This window comes from Antechinus flavipes, chromosome X, assembly GCF_016432865.1.
Source record: "Antechinus flavipes isolate AdamAnt ecotype Samford, QLD, Australia chromosome X, AdamAnt_v2, whole genome shotgun sequence".
Taxonomy (NCBI): domain Eukaryota; kingdom Metazoa; phylum Chordata; class Mammalia; order Dasyuromorphia; family Dasyuridae; genus Antechinus; species Antechinus flavipes.
Window position 1 is genome coordinate 16754293 of NC_067404.1, and position 16448 is coordinate 16770740.

General features: G+C 38.0%; 1 protein-coding gene across 4 annotated transcripts in view; it reads left to right on the plus strand.

The window, feature by feature from the left end:
* The window catches only part of NUP62CL (nucleoporin 62 C-terminal like), a 61983-nt gene extending 48279 nt beyond the window's left edge, over positions 1 to 13704 (plus strand). For all 4 annotated transcript variants that reach the window (XM_051967817.1, XM_051967815.1, XM_051967816.1 and 1 more), the window contains one exon: positions 13266 to 13704. In XM_051967817.1, the coding sequence (XP_051823777.1) occupies positions 13266 to 13357 (92 nt within the window). In that variant the 3' untranslated portion in view covers positions 13358 to 13704. The remainder of the gene's footprint in view (positions 1 to 13265) is intronic.
* The last annotated feature ends 2744 nt before the right edge of the window (positions 13705 to 16448 follow it).

Consider the following 16448-nt stretch of genomic DNA (forward strand, 5'->3'; position numbering starts at 1 on the left):
GCCTCCTCTGAGTATGATCATTGAGCTGGGACTAGAAAAGGCATCGCCATTGCTGCCTGGCAGGAGTGGCTGTGAGGATAGGCACCGTGGCCACTCTATGGCTTCTGCAGCGGCTGCGTTGACTCCCGGTGCGGCAGAGCTAGAGCCTGAGGCAGGTGGTCTTGGGCCCAGCAGGGCTGAGTCCCAGGTGAGTTTGGAGAAGGAGCTTGGGAAGCCCCCTCAGCCTACAGGTTGTAGATGAAAGCCGGGACAGCCCTAAAAGAGAGGAGGCCATGCTCTGGCTATTCTCTCAGGTTCCAAATGGAGAGAATCGGAATCAGTGGGGAGTTTCTTCACTGGACTCGAGTAACCCTGAATTTAACTGTGAATTATAGGAGAGACTCTCCAGTGTTCTAGATAGAGGATAAGTCACCCTCCTGTTCTTGGGCTGTTTCACAAGGCTGTTGGCCTTGACTCGTTGGCTGTTCCTCAGGCCAGGGCAGCTCCACTCTGTTCCAAGACCACACACTGCAATGCAGGCTGTAAACAAGTAGTCACAGGCCTCTTGGCCTACTTTCATTGGTTTGGCAAGGCTTTCTTGTCTTTGTGTTGTGTAGAACATCCATTTTCTTTTCACCTGGAATCGGGTTAGCACATAGGAAGAGCTGAGATTTTGGCCGGTTTATCTTTTCCTTTGAATGTTTGATAATGTAGAACCAGTGACCAATGACTTTATTTCATTTTTATCTTCCCCTTCCCCTTCTAATGTCTCCATGTGGAACAGAGAAATATTTGGATGTGGTTCTTAGCCATGGGTGTGGCAAGAGAAGAGTAGGGGCAACTCTTTACTCTTTGACTTTGTTTCTGGAAACTCAGTCAACAACAGCGTGGATAACTGAGCAGATTCCTGAGCAGAAAGTTGCTTCTTTGTGAGGGCTTTCCGTTGTAATATGAGCGTAATCGAATGTTTTGGCAAACGGTAACAATAGATGAGTATAGGCAGTCAGGAAGAGCAGGGTTCAAAAGTGGTCTCAAATACTTAGTAGCTGTGTGATCCTGAGCAAGTCACTTCACCTGTTTGTCTTAACTCACTGGGGAAAGAACTCTCGAGAGCCACTCCAGTAGCCACTCCAGCATCTTGGCCAAGAAAGCCTTAATGAAGGATATCACAGCTGACCCTGGTTTCTTTCCCCTCTGCTCCTCACTTCATCCCCAGGTGTCTCTTTCTTTTCCCTCTCATACCAAGAAATAACAAATACAAGCTAACAGACAAATATGAGTATCAAGAGACTCTTCTTCCAGGAGAAGCAAGTGAAAGCATATAGGGGACTGCCCAATATAATAATGACGAAGCTAACCAGTTACTCAGAAATTCCCAGTTTTTAAGCAGAAACAAAAGTCAGCTGCAGAACTCTTATTCCCATGTGTCATTTTATCATTAAGAAATAATAAAATGTAGCACTGTGGAAAAAACATTGGACTTGTGGGAAGAAAGACAAAGGGAACAAGCATTCAGAAGTTAAGGGAATAAACATTAGATATCTGCTGTGTAATAGGCACTGTAATAAGCTCTTTACAAATATTATTTCATCTTATCACAACAAGCCTGGGAAGGTGATGCTGTTATTATCCCCATTTTCATAGATGAGGAAACTGAGGTAAACAGAAGTGTAACTCGGGGTTACACGACTAGTAAGTGTCTGAGGCCGGATTTGAACTTAGGTTTTGTTACTTTATCTACTGTACTCCCCAGCTGGCCTGAGTTCAGGAAATATGAGTTCATATCTTAGCACTTAGTAACAGAACCTCAGTTTCTTCATTTGTAAAATGGAGGTGATATTTTTACATTATAGCCAGATATACTCCATCCAGGGAGCCTTCACTTGGAGTAACAACAACAAAAGTTAAGCACAATATAACAACGACTGTGCTGGATGATGTGTGCAGCATTCTGCCCCTTTGTCCCCTCCTCCCCCACCACTCCAAGGAAAAGAGGATGAATCTCTTCACTACTTTTCGTTTTACTGTTCTTTAAATTCACAATAGTCGAGTTGTATATTGCTCTGATTCTCTTTTCCTCTGTGTCAAATCACATGAGTCTTCCCATTTTTCTCTGAATTTATCATATTTGCACAAAGATGTTTGATTATATTCATACGCCCCAATTTGTTCAGTCCTTCCCTGGATTTGTTTCCAGGTTTCTGCTACCACAAAAGTGCTTCTATAAATATCTTGTTATATGTTTAAAATTGGTTTTGGAAGTCATTACTTTTGCGTTTTAAAAAGTTTGTGGGAAATATTCTTAATGATTTGTATAATCTCTAATTTCAGTACAGATTTATTTTCTGGTTAAGCCCAACAGCTGTTCAATTAATCAATTTACATTTTTAGTGTGAAAGTGTTAGTTCAACTTCCTTCAAAGGTGGCTTTTGCAAATTAACATAATATTTCCTAAGTACTTTTATTTAAATTGCACCACACCATTTTGTCTAAGATGGGATTGTCCATGAACGGGTTGTTTCTGGTGCTCTTCTCTTGGTTAGCCAGGAGGAGTCAGGTGGGAGGTACTGTGGATGGTTTTGAGGATATTTTCTAAGTCTCACATGGTAGATATTTTCTATGTTTCTTCTCCCTTTCATTATCATACATAATTGAGAGTGACTAACTGCAGGCTGAAATCAGGGGCTCAGAGCAGCTCAACTTCCTGTAGTCAGATGAAGCACTGGCACTTTTTCAGGACTACATTCACAAATATCTGTCTTGGCAACTTCTGGAGCTGCAGGACAGTTATCCTTTCCACATATCAACTTGCCCCATTGAAGTTTTGATTTATCACTGGTTGACATTTAAAAAAAAAAAAAAAAAACTAAATGAAAGTTATCCTTTAATACCATAATAATTTAGATTTCTTCTCTGGTACAAAAGGAGGATTTTCCAAATTGGTTGGAGGGGCAGGGAAGTGTTCTTATCCCTAATCCTCATGATATGGAAGGGATAGCTATACTTACATCTCTAAGTATAGATCTTTGGGGCCTTCTAGTACAGTTATTGCCACAGATGTGCCAGTCCCTGTGCTATGTGCTAGAGAAACAAAGGTAACAAAAACAGTCCCTGCCCTCAAACAGCTCAAAGTTGAATGAGAAAACAACTTTAACCACCATGTATAGATAAGACATATATAAATTCAACTGGAGATGATCACAGAGGACAGGTACTAGTATGAAGCAGGAGGTGGGGAAGGGGGTCTTGTAGAAGGTAGGGTTTTAGTTGAGACCTGAAGGATACTAGAGAGTCAGAAAGTAGAGATGAGGAGGGAGAGAATTCCAGGCTTGGAGAATAGTCAGTGAAAATATCACTGGAGTTTACTGAATTGGGGGGAAAGAAGGATGGGATGTGATTGGATCTTTGCTTTAGGAAGATCATTTTGGCAGCCAAATAGAGGATGGTCTTGAGTAGAGAGAGACTTGAGGCAAGAAGACCAAACAGAAACTTCCAATCTTAATCCAGGTATGAGAGGAGTAGGCCTTATACCAAGATGAGATCAGTCAGAGAAGAGGTATGTGAGGTGCTCTGAAAGTAAATGTACAGGATTTGGTACCTAATTAGACATAGGGGATGAGAGATAGAGGCTGAGGATGACATTTAAGTTGCAAGCCTGGTTGATTGGGAGAATGAAAGTACCCTTGAGGGCAACGAGAAAGTTGAGAAGAGGTCAAGTTTGTGAGAGAAAGATCCATTTGATTTTGGACATATTTATGAGCCATCCAATTTGAGATGTCTAATAGGTAGTTGAAGATGGGAGATAGAGGTAAGGCAAGAGGGTAGAGCTGAGAATCATCTGCATAGAAATGATAATTAAACCATGAGCGTTTGACATCACAGAGGGAAGTAATATAGAGGGAAAAGAGGACAGAGCTTTGGGGGAGAATACCTACCATTAGCAGGAGTTACTTGGATGAAGATCTTGCAGAGGTGACAGAGAAGGAGCAATCAGACATGGGGGAGTAAAACCAAGAGAAAACAATGGCATAAAAATCTACATCAAAGAGAGTATCAAGGACAAGAGAGTGATGGGTGATGGCAAAGGCTACAGAGAGTTCAAGGAGGGTGAGCACTAAGCAAAGACCATTCCATTAAGCACCGTTGGAGCAAGGAAAACTGAGGTCATTGGCTTGTACATGTAGAGAATATAAAGGAAGGGGATGAAGAGGCCTCAGCACAGTGAGATGTTGATTATGGCATTATAATGTGCCTACAGGGCAACAGAAACAGTGATATCTTTAAGGTCAAAAGTCAGGATTTTTTTTTTTATGTTACTGAAAATTCTCAAAGGGGATTTGGGGAGGGCACAAATCCAAGTAAATGAGTATTACCTAAAACAGTAAGCTCAACTATCCCCAAGCAATTTCATTTTTTACAAATGTAAAAGATTTTCATTTGTTGATTCTAATAGGATAAATACTTAGCTTTTTCATAAAGCATCTCTAGGGTCATTTTGGAGAAGCAGTTTTGTTTTCTCCAACTGTTTGAGAATAGTGAGGTTTGTTTTTTTTTAATGAGATGTAGTTTGTGCGTTGGTTTGTTTGTTGGCAGCAGACTGCCAACAGGGCCAATTCAAAATGAGATTCAGATAAAAATGAGGTCTTTTCAAATCATTATTAAGTGCTCTGTTTTCATCTCTTCAAAGACAAGCTGAAAGATGCCCAAAGATGCCTTTGATTTCTACTTAAAATGTTATCTCTTCTAAAATAGAATTTGATTTATTGAGTAAGGGCGCTTCATTTCCCTTTCTTCCTCTTTAATAAATTCTCTGGGAAATCTTGGTGTCCTTTGGTTGATGGGGCCATCTCCTGGCCTTGAAGGGCATAACTTTCTACTTTAAGCATTAAAAAAAAAACTGCTTTTAATCTGCCAAGAGATCAGTGACATAAAGATTTCGTGACTCTTAAAAATTTGCCTCATCCTGTTTCAGTTAATTGGAATATGTTTTGGTTTTCAGTTGATTGATATATTTTCATAACTTCATTAATGAACCACTTACCTCCGTGTAAAATAGAAGAGATTTTTGGTCATACTTTTTGTCTTAAAAATTTCTATCAATAAAAATTAGATTGGGTTGTCAAAATCAAAGAATTGAGAAAGTCTTTAGTTCCTATTAGGACATGTCATCATCATCATCATCATCACTATTATTATTTAGTAGTATTACTAATAGGGCAAGGGGGAAAGGGGGCCGTCATACCTCTGCGACAGTAGATCCCTCACTAATCCATTTTTTGTACATACTTAAGTGAAATTCCTCATCTGGATAGCCCCCTTGGATGCTTTAGATAGAACAAGTTTGAAATCACTCATATAAGTAGGAGGAGATAAACAGATTTTTCCCCCTCAAAGCACTTTCTTACTATTGTGATTAAGAAGCATAAATAAATGGAGCCTTGCTATAATGCAGTCCTATGTGCACAGAGTACTTTATAAGTGAGGTTGCCTTTTATGGCATTTCACCAACAAAATTCGGTTGGACGGGCTTCTCTGTGAATCAGCCTTATGTGGCTTTATGCCCAAGTGTGTATGTTGGGGTTCCAGCAGAAGAACTGTTTCTTTTTGGTTCAGATATGTGATTTCTTTGGTATGGACACTCCATACACTGATGCAGAGAGATAATTCATCTGCGACTTAAGGAGTTACCCAGTGCCATTGAGAAGTTGGATGATCATGATCATACAGCTAATTAATCCTTTTTAATTCAAGAATTTCCTGGTATTTGATCAATGAGAATGGTACCATGGAAAAAGCCCTAGGCCCTGAGTCAGACCTAGCTTGGCTATTTACCATTTTGACGGTCTGACCAGAAAGATTTTTACTTCTGAACCTTAATTTATTCATCTGTAAAACAGGAATAATAATAGCTGCTCTCCCTACCTCATAAAGTTGTCAAGAGGCCCAAACGAGATGATGTATGTGAAAATACTTTTGGAAACTTTGCTGTAAAGCTCTTTGATGCTTCCAGAAGATAGCGTTTTATCAGTTAAGTGTACACCTCCAAATACCGATCCCTAATCCACACTGAGCCCATTGGCAAAGCTTTGTGGGGAACACCGGCCTTTGTATTCTCATGAACTAGTTAGTCTTGGGGACCCCAGACTCACTTCTGCCTTTCAGTGAGGCATCTCAGCAATATGAAAATGTCAAGCTGTATTATTAGTGAAGAATCTAAAGCATAGAACCCTTGAGCTCTCATTAGTAAGAGATGTTGATCTCCACCATTATTTCTCCTCAGTGCCTTTGGCTCTTTCCTCTCATTGATCCTGGCAGTCACAAGCAGCCCTGTGAGGCATTTCCAGACAGATGTAGCACTTGAGCCCTCCCGCTGAGGAGGTGCCTGGTTTTGTTCAGTTTCTTTGCCCCAGCTCCTTTGATAAATCCAAGTTAAATTGGAGAGCTAGGATGCATCCAGGACTGTGAGTAAAAGCTCATTCATCTAATCCACCCAGCTTCTCCTCTTTAGAGCTAGGTTTGTTACTTCCTATTAAATATCTCCAGTCAGCTGGATGGTACTCTTCTTTGGGTCTAGAAGAAGCTTGGAAAATGCTTCCATTTGCACAGCTCTTAAGATTGAAAGGATTCTGAGTTTAGCTTGGCTTATCTCTCTGTACACATAGCTTATACTGAATTTAGAGATAAAAATTAGTATTCATTTGGAAACCTCATTTATAGTTAAAGGCCTCGTGGTGCTATGGAGAGAAGGCTAGATTTGGAGTCTGGGGACCAGGTTCTGATCTTGGTTCTGCTCCTTACTAACTGGGTGGCTTTGGGCAAGTTTTCTCCCTTCTCTGGGCCTCACTTTGTCATCTGTACAAATGAGAGTGTTGGACTCCATAGCCTGTGATCTCCTTTCCAGATCTGGGATCTGAATTTTTCTTGGCTTCCTATCAGAATCTGAGCCACGGGGGATTTCAGAGGCCATCTCATCCAAACTTTACCCGAATGAAAGAATCTGTTCGATAACATATCTGACAAATAGTCCTCCAACTTTCTCTTGATTACCTCCAGTGATGGGGAAATACCGCCTCCCAAAGGCAGCCCATTCCATTTTTGAATAGCTTGGAATTAAGCCAACTTTATAAAACTTGAGGCAAAGTTAAAGAAAAGAATTTCATATCCAAATCAGAATGTTGACACTCATAAGGATCTCTGTAAAGAGTTCAGGTGGTTTTAGATTTTAAACATGTAAAGAGGACTCCTTGAAGGGGTTTAGCTAAGCCTTTAGGACAGCAAAATGGCTTTTTTGACAGCAGCTGTCATAGTGCACTAAATCAACTGTTTTCTTAAAGTTCTAAAACGCAGACTTGCCAGGGCACACAAATTGATGGCTGAACAAAACCTGAGTTGTTGCCTTTATCCTGGGCTTACTCAGGATCTAGGTAAGAGGCGAAGGAAACAAGTTTTTTCCTTTGAAGGAAGACAACCAAAGTGATTTAAGCTTGTTTTTGAAAAAGTCTTGAAAATTCATTAAAGAGATGGGACCTAATGCTAGTAGTAAGCTTCTGGTAATTTAGAGTTGTTCTTTGCTTTCCTTTTGACTTTAGAATTTTTTAATGATAGACTTGCTTACTGGTAATTTAATAATGGTTTCATCAGCAAATGAATGGCTTGTACCTCTAGGATACTTTTGTTTTGAATCTAAAGGTTTATCAGTCCTCTGGGGGAGCCCTTGGCCTGGCAAAAAAATTGGAGGTGGGGCCGGAAAGAACACGCCTGACAAATTAGCTTTGGGGATTTTGCATTTTGATGTCCCCTTAATCTAGAGGCAGCCAGATGTTAAATCCTTGCTTAGGCTATGAACAAAAATGTTGACTATAAATACAAGTTCCTAATTTGCTGACTAGTAACACAAACACAGACCTATGCCTTGAATTAATGACTGTCCTTTGCAGTACTGGTAGGCTTTAATGAACACCTATTTTTGTGTGCGTCTGACTAAAAGTTGAGAACTTTTCTCAGAGGATGTTTACATATGAAGTGGACTTTATGTAGATAAAGGCCAAAGAGGGCAGCCATGTGTTTGCCCATTGTTTCTCTAGGTTTTAGAAGGGAAAATGAATTTAATTTGCCTCCATTTTCTACTCTGCAAATGGTGCTTTGTTTGAATAAAAGAAGGCTGGAAGGAGCGAATAAATACAAGTCTTGAGGAAGTTTTGCAAACAGATATCACTGAGAGAATATAAGATTGCTTTTCTACCTTTTCTGTTTCTGGAAACTTGATCAAGTCTGTCCCTGTGAAGAAATGGAGGGAAATGGGCTAGACAATAATTCAGTTTAGATTTGGAACTAGTTGAAAGAAAAGGCTGGACTCAAAAGAGTAGTATATACTTAATCTCATTTTGGAAGAACATCTTCAATGGAGTGCCCAAGGGATGTGTACTTGACTTTGAGCTATTTCTTATTTTTGTCAGTAACTTAGATGGTGAACAGAGATTTGCAGGTTGATAGGAGCACATTTGTTGGAAGGGAACACCACCACAAGAAAAGCTATAAATTGGCTAGAATTCTAGACTGGGCTAAATCCAAGAAGATGAAATGTGACATAGAGCTAAATGGAAAGTTTTGCACTTAGATTCACATATGTAAGGCAAGAGGAGGCAGAGCTAGACAGTAGTTTTTCCTTAAAAGAAGCTGATTCTAAACTGTATTCTAAGTCAGTAGTATCATGATAGTTTGACTTTGACTTCAATAAATTAATTATTAAAAAGATGATTCATGAACAACCAGAAAAGGAAGTAGTGATAATCAGCTTGACTTCTTCAAGAATAGGTCATTGTACAAATGTTGGAGGGTATGTGGGAAAACTGGGACACTAATACATTGTTGGTAGAGTTGTGGACTTATTCAACCATTCTGGAGAGCAATTTAAAACTATGCTCAAAGGGTTATCAAACTGTGTATACCCTTTGATCCAGCAGTGTTTCTACTGGGCTTATATCCCAAAGAGATCTTAAAGGAGGGAAAGGGACCCACATGTGCCAAAATGTTTGTGGCAGCTCCTTTTGTAGTGGCAAGAAACTGGAAACTGAGTGGATGCCCAGCAGTTGGGGAATTGCTGAATAAATTGTGGTATATGAATGTTATGGAATGTTATTGTTCTATAAAAAATGACCAGCAGGATGATTTTAGAGAGTCCTGGAGAGACTTACATGAACTGATGCTAAGTGAAATGAGCAGAACCAGGAGGTCATTGTACATGGCAACAGCAAGATTATAAGATGATCAACTCTGATGGATGTGGCTCTCTTCAATGAGATGATTCAGACCAGTTCCAAAGGTCTTGTGATGAAGACCCAGAGAGAGGACTGTGGGGACTGAAAAAGAACAGGTCATTCATTAAGGCTTGCTTCTGTGTTTGATCAAACTATGTGTCCAAAGATTCTGTACATATTGATAAGGTAGATTTTAGTCAAGCTTTTGATCCAGTCTCACTGTTTTTTAAATTATTGTTTTGTCTTTTGTTACATTTTAAGTTCTGAACTGACTCCCTCCCAACCTGCACTAGAGAAGGCTACCATTTGACACAGGGAGGGTATACGTATGTATGTATGTATGCTTTCTCTGCAGGTGGATAACATCTTTTCTATAGGTTCTTTGTAGTTAATTTGAATATTTGTGATACTCAGTTATTCTTTTTTTTTTAATAGCTTTTTATATGCAAAAACTTCTCAGTTATTCTTTGAACAGTATTGCTGTATACAATATTCTCTTGGTTCTGCTCCTTTCACTCTTCATTATTTCATGCAGGTCTTTCCATATTTTTCTAAAATCAGTCTGCTCATCATTTATTACAGCACAGTCACATACCACGACTTGTTTAGCCATTCCCCAATTAATGAACATTCTCTCAATTTCCAGTTCTTTGCTACCACAAAAAGAACGTATTCTGGGATAAATAAATTCTTTTCTTTTTTCCCTCATCTCTGTGGGAAATAGATCCAATTGTGGTATTGCTGAATCAGAAGGTACATACACAGATTTATAATTATTTGGACATAATTCCATATTGTTCTCTAAAATGGTTGGATCACTTCACAATTCCCCAGCAGTGTATTGGGTGTCCCAGTTTTTTCCACATCTCCTTCAACATTTGAAATTTTCCCTTTCTGTCATTTTAACCAATCTGATAGATATGAAATAATATTTCAAAAGTTGTTTTAGATTACATTTCTCTAATCAATAATGATTTAATACATTTTTTCATATGACTGTATATAGCTTTGATTTGCCTGTTCATATCCTTTGATGATTTATCAATTGAGGAAAGACTTCTATTATTATAAATTTGAGATTTCTCTATATTTGAGATTGAGTCTTTATCTGAGATACTATCTAGGAAAATGTTTTTAGCTGAGAAAAGTTTTATGTAGGAAAAGTTTTCCAGTTCTACTTTACTTTTAATCTGACTACATTGATTTTATTTGTACAATACCTTTTTAATTATAACCAAAATTATCCATTTTGTATCTCACAGTGCCCTCTATCTTGTTTATTTATAAATTCTTCAACTTGTAAGTCTGATACATAATGTGTTCCATGTTCTTCTAATTTATTTATATCTCCTTTGTATCTAGATCATATATCCATTTTGACCTTATCTTAAAAAATGATGTTAAGATGTTGGTCTATACCAATTTCTGCCAGACTGCTTTGTAGTTTTCCCAACAGTTTTTTACTAAATGGTGACTTTTTATCCCCAGAGCTTAAATCTTTGTTTGTCAAATACAAGGTTACTATAATCATTTACTACTGTGTATTATATGTCTACTTTGTTTCACCGATCCTCCTATTTCTTAGCCAGTACCAGATTATTTTTATAATTACCATCTCATAGTTTAAAATCTGGTACTTCTAAACCTCCTTCCTTCATATTTTTTTCCATTAATTTCTTATACATTCTTGACTTTTGGAACTTTTTGAACAAAAAGTCCAAATTAATTTTGTTGTTATTTTTTCTAGCTCAATAAAATAATTTTTGGTAATTTAATTGGGATATAATTGGATTTGTAGATTGTTTTAGATGGAATTGCCATTTTTATTATATTGGCTCTACTCACTCATGAACAATTACTATCTCTCCAGTTATTTAAATCTGACTTTATTTGGACAAAAAAAGTTTTATAATTATGTTCATGTAGTTCCTGAACTTATTTTGGCAGATCTATTCCCAGGTATTTTATGCCATCTATGGTTATTTTAAATGAGAGATCTCATACAGTGTCTTGCAGAAATGGTAATGCTTTTTGTGGGCTTATATTATATCCTGCTACTCTGCTAAAATTATTGTTTTAATGAGCTTTTTAGTTAGATCTCTAGGATTTTCCTTCAAAAAGAGTATTCCCTCATTGCCCTTCAATTTCATTTTCTTTTATTATTTCTGTTGTTGGCATTTCTAATGAAGTATTGAACAGTATAGATGATAAAGGGCGCTCACTACTGATCTTATTAGAAAGCTTCTATCCTTTATATTCCCATTTGTATCCCCATTGTATACAAATTTGTATCCCCATTAAATAATGCTTGCAGATGGTTTTAGGTAGATGTTGCTTATCATTTTAAGGAAAAATCCATTTATACCTATGCTTTCAAGTGTTTTTTAATAGGAATGAGTTCTATTTTGTCAAAAGCTTTTCCTGTATCTATTGAAATAATCATGTGATTTGTTACTTTTGTTATTGATATAATTATGTTTTTCTCATGTTTTCCTTATGTTAAACCATCCTTGCATTCCTGTTATAAATCCCACTCACTTCCTATTGTTATCAGATGAAAATGCCTAAATGGGAGTATTGTTCCTTAGATTTAGGAGTAAATGGCCAGATCCAGAGAGAAGTCATTCATGTCAGCTTGGAAGGAGTTCTTTAGCAGAGTGCCCCAGGGATCTGTGCTAAGATCCTTGATAAAGATGTTAAAACCAGGGGCAGCTAGGTGACATAGTGGATAGAGTACCAGCCCTGAAGTCAGGAGGACCTGAGTTCAAATTTGGCCTCAGACACTTAACACTTCCTAGCTATGTGACTCTGGGCAAGTCATTTAACCCCAATTGCTTCAGCAAAAAAAAAAAAAAAAAAAAGATATTAAGGTGGTGCTGCATTGGATAGAGCACCAACTCTAGAGTTAGGAAGATCTGAATTCTAATCCAGTCTCAGACACTTGACATATACTAGTTATGTTGACCCTGGTAAGTCACTTAACCCCAATTACCTTTCAAAAATAAAATCAAGAAGAGCAAAGTACTAACCCTTTGTCCTTTGGCAATTTAATCACATTGGGAAGAATAATATACTAGGTAACAAAGGCAATCCAAAAAGATCTTGACTAGGTAGAATAGAGTAAGCTAGATTTAATCAATGTGGTAATAATATTAGCTAGCATTAGTGCCTTATGGCTTAGAATTCATTTTATATATATATTATCTCATTTGATCCTCATGGGACACTGAAGTAGGATAGTGCCCCTTTTACAAGATGAGGAAACTAGGCACCCAGAAATTAAGTGACTTGCTCAGGGTCACTAGCTAGTATGTGACTGAGGCTAGATTTGAATTCAGATCTTTTACTCACGGCCCCTTATGAGGATTATAAGTTAGAGGAAATCTGAAAAGTTCTGAAAGTTTTGGTGGAAGGTCAGCTCAATATTAGTTATATATATATACACACACATATAATATTTATGTTATATGATAACCAAAAAAGTTAATGTGCTATCCAGGAATAAGGAGGCTTTTAGTGGCCTCAGTGCTAGTTAGAACACATCTAGCATTCCATTCCAGGCACTACGTTTTAGGGAGGACACTCTGGACAAGAACATCAGGATGGGGAAAGGCATTGAATTCATCCCATATTAAAGGAACTGGGAATGTTTAGCCAGCAGAAGAGTAGTATTAGGGAAGCCTAAGTACTTTCCAGTGTTTGAATAAGATGTGTAAGAGATGCTAACTATGCTTCTTGTTTTTAGCCCCAAAGGGTAGGAACAGAAATAATGACAAATAGACAGCTATACGCTTAATATAAGGAAGGTAACAAGTAGATCTGTTCCAGAATGGAAGGAACCACCTTGGAAGCTGGTGACTTCCCCTTTATTGAACAGTTTTGAGCAAGGACTGGATGCCCACCCACTGAGTATTTTGTAGAAGAGACTTTGAATTATGGGTTACATGAGCTGATCACTAAGGTTCCTTCCAACTGAAGTTTTGTAAATTTTGCCCTAGAAAAATGATTGCATCATGTGTTTCCCCACAGCCCTGTTGCAGCGGAAGGTGGAAGAGGTATCAAAGGTTTGCGAGAGTCGTCGCAAGGAGCAGGAACGCAGCTACCGGATCGTGTTTGATTAAATGGCCTGTGATCTCTTGGATAGTGTTGCTGTATTGTTATCTATCCAGTTTATAAAAGGCCTTAGGGCATAAACTTGAGTAAAGCATACAGTTACCCATTGCAGTTATTTTTTTTGTTACAGTAACGTTCGTGTGGTTATTTCTCTTCCATTCTAAATCTTAAGTAAAAACTTACATTTACTCTATCACAATTAATTTTTGTTACAGTAAAGTTTATGGGAATTCTTTTGCGTTCTAAATCTTTATGGTGGTCAGAGGAAATATGCTGGGAATTTACATTAGTTATATCCAATTTTGTCAATTCTTTATGCCCATTAAATTGCTCAATGCTTTATGAAGTCTTCCAACACGTGTAAATGTGTCACTTTTTTTTTTCTTCCTCCCAATTTTGTCCAAAGATAAAAATGTGGGGGGAATGATGCTGATATCTTAATACTACATGCTAGCCACTGTGTTGGCCTTTCAAAGATATACAATGAAGAATAAGATGTAATCTCTGACTGTGAAGGATCTTAATCTAGTTGGAGCCACAGACACAGCCCATTTCTTTGGGAATGACAGCACTGCAAACTGGATTAATCCAGAAAGGCATGAGAGGGAAAAGTAATATTCAGACAGTCCTCTACTTGGTTTTGTTACATAGCTATGCTAAAACATTTCATTTATTCATCTTACAAAGTCAGCTTCTCAAAATAGATGGGAGATTTTTTCTTGATTTGGCTTGTTTTTTGAAGGCAAATTCCTAAATCTGACCTTACACAATCTTTTTTACTTTGTTCTCTCTTAAATTGTAAAGGGGATCACCAAAGAACAGAAAGACAGCTAGATGATGCCTTTAATAGAGCATTGGGCTTAAAAGTCAGAAAGACATGAGTTTAAATCCTGCCGCAGATACTACTACTGTAATTCTGAACAAATCACCTAGCCTCATTTTCTTTCATCTGTGAAATGTGTATAATTATAGCACTTATCTCACAAGGATATTGTGTGAATCAAATGAGCTAGCATGTAAAGTGTTTTGCAAACCGTAAAACATTATATAATGTTAGCTATTTTTAAAGACAAGGATAAAATGAGTCCCTTAGCTAAGACTCTCTGAAATCGCTACAGCCTGTTAATCATCTGTAATTCCTCTGCTGGGCTGCATTTCACAACCCTTTATGACACACATAGGCTCCTACATTTAGAACTGATAGGGGCTTTGGAGGACAATTTAATTCAACTTCCCCATTTGATAGGTGAAGAAACTGAGATCTAGAGGTGAGGTAGATGATTTGCCAAAGATCCACACGAGTAGTTATTGACAAAGATTGTATTTGAATTTGTTTTCACACTCACGTGTCCAGACCTCTTTCTACCATACCTCAATACTGAAGGAGGAAATTATAGTTTTAACGTGGCTAACTAGGAATCTCAGTTACCTAATAAACAGAAGATATCAACTCACTTTTTTCTCTTATTCCCATTTTTAGAGAAAGCTACTTCTCAAACGACCAAATTTTTAATAATAAAAATACTAGAATATATGTCATGGGCTGCCTAATTCCATTAGTGAATGTCCTAGGTGATACCTCTTTTGAAACAAACTTTAGCTACTCTTTATTTCTAGGGATAGTGTTTGTTGTTTTTGATTCCTGCCCATGGGTAGTTTTTCCTCCTAGTGTTTGTAGATTCCAAGTTTGTCAGTAAAAGTGTGTGTTATATACACTCTAAAGAGAAATCAAGAATACTATAAAAAAGAAAAAGCCCTGAACTCAGTAGATGTGTGATCTTTAAAATGTTGAAGAGAGTTTCTGGGTAATTATTAATTATTTTATTTCTAATGGTAGCATTTTATTAATAAAAACATTAGAGATACTCTAATGCCAAAGACCAATCTTGGCGATTGGTTTACAAGACCCTGTTACATTGTTTACAAGCTCTTGAAAGAATGAGTGTTCCCGAGGGTGGCATTTAACTCTGATTGTAATATTCATTCTCTCATTACTTGTTAACCAATGAGAGGTGTACCATTTACTTGTAAGTTATCTCCAATCTCAAGGAAATCACACAGGTGATCATCAGCCAGCATCACATCATCCATATGTGGAACTATCAGTTACGGTAAATGGAGAAGTTTTTTGAATGCTGTGGATAAATTCACTTATCCTGGCAGTACACTTTGAAGGGATGTCCACGTTGAGGTTGACACACGTTGCCAGAGACGGCTCAGTGTTTGAAAGGTTCTGAAGGAAAATGTGGAAGAGAAGACTTGACTATGAATGTCCACAGATCCATTGTGCCGACCTTGTGTGCCTCTGAAACCTGGACGGTCTTACCGGCACCATACCAGGAAACGGAATCACTTTCATTTGTATTGTCTCAGGAAGATTCTGAAGATCACCTGGCACGATAGGATACCAGACACTGAAGTCCTTTCTCGAACTAATCCACCAAGCATTCTACTGCAGAGAGTTTAGCTCCTTTGGACTGGCAATGTTGTTTGAATGTCAAACGTACGCTTGCCAAAAAGTGTTTTATGGAGAACTCTCACACGGGGCAAGTGTACTCTTATGGTGGTCAGAAACAGTGGTACAAAAACACTCTCAAGGTCTCTTAAGACTTTAGAATTGGTTGCACAAATTGGGAGACACTGGCACAGGACTGCACAACCTGTCGTGTCCTCATCAGAAAAGGTCCTGTGCTCTATGAGCAAAATGGAATTGAAGTAGCTTAGAAGAAATGTGAGATGCTCAGAGTTAAGGGAGTCCACTTCAAATGTTCATATGGACTATTTGTGCTCAACCTGTGGCGGAGCATTCTGAGCTCATGTTGGTCTGATCAGGCACAGTTGGACACGCTGTAACTCATCTAACAGTGATGTCATTTTGCTCTTCTTTAAGAACAAAAGACAACAACCAGCCTAAGTAATCTAAACAAAGAATCTATGTTCCCCACCCAAGCCTAAGCAAAGCATAGTAGTCTTTGGGCCAGGAGTTTCATCATAGATTAAATTCTTCCTAAGGCTGGGTGGGGTAACAATGACTAGTTTGAGAAGAGTGCTGATCCTATCTTCTGTCATCAGTCCCGTCCTCCAAAACCTTGAAATGAG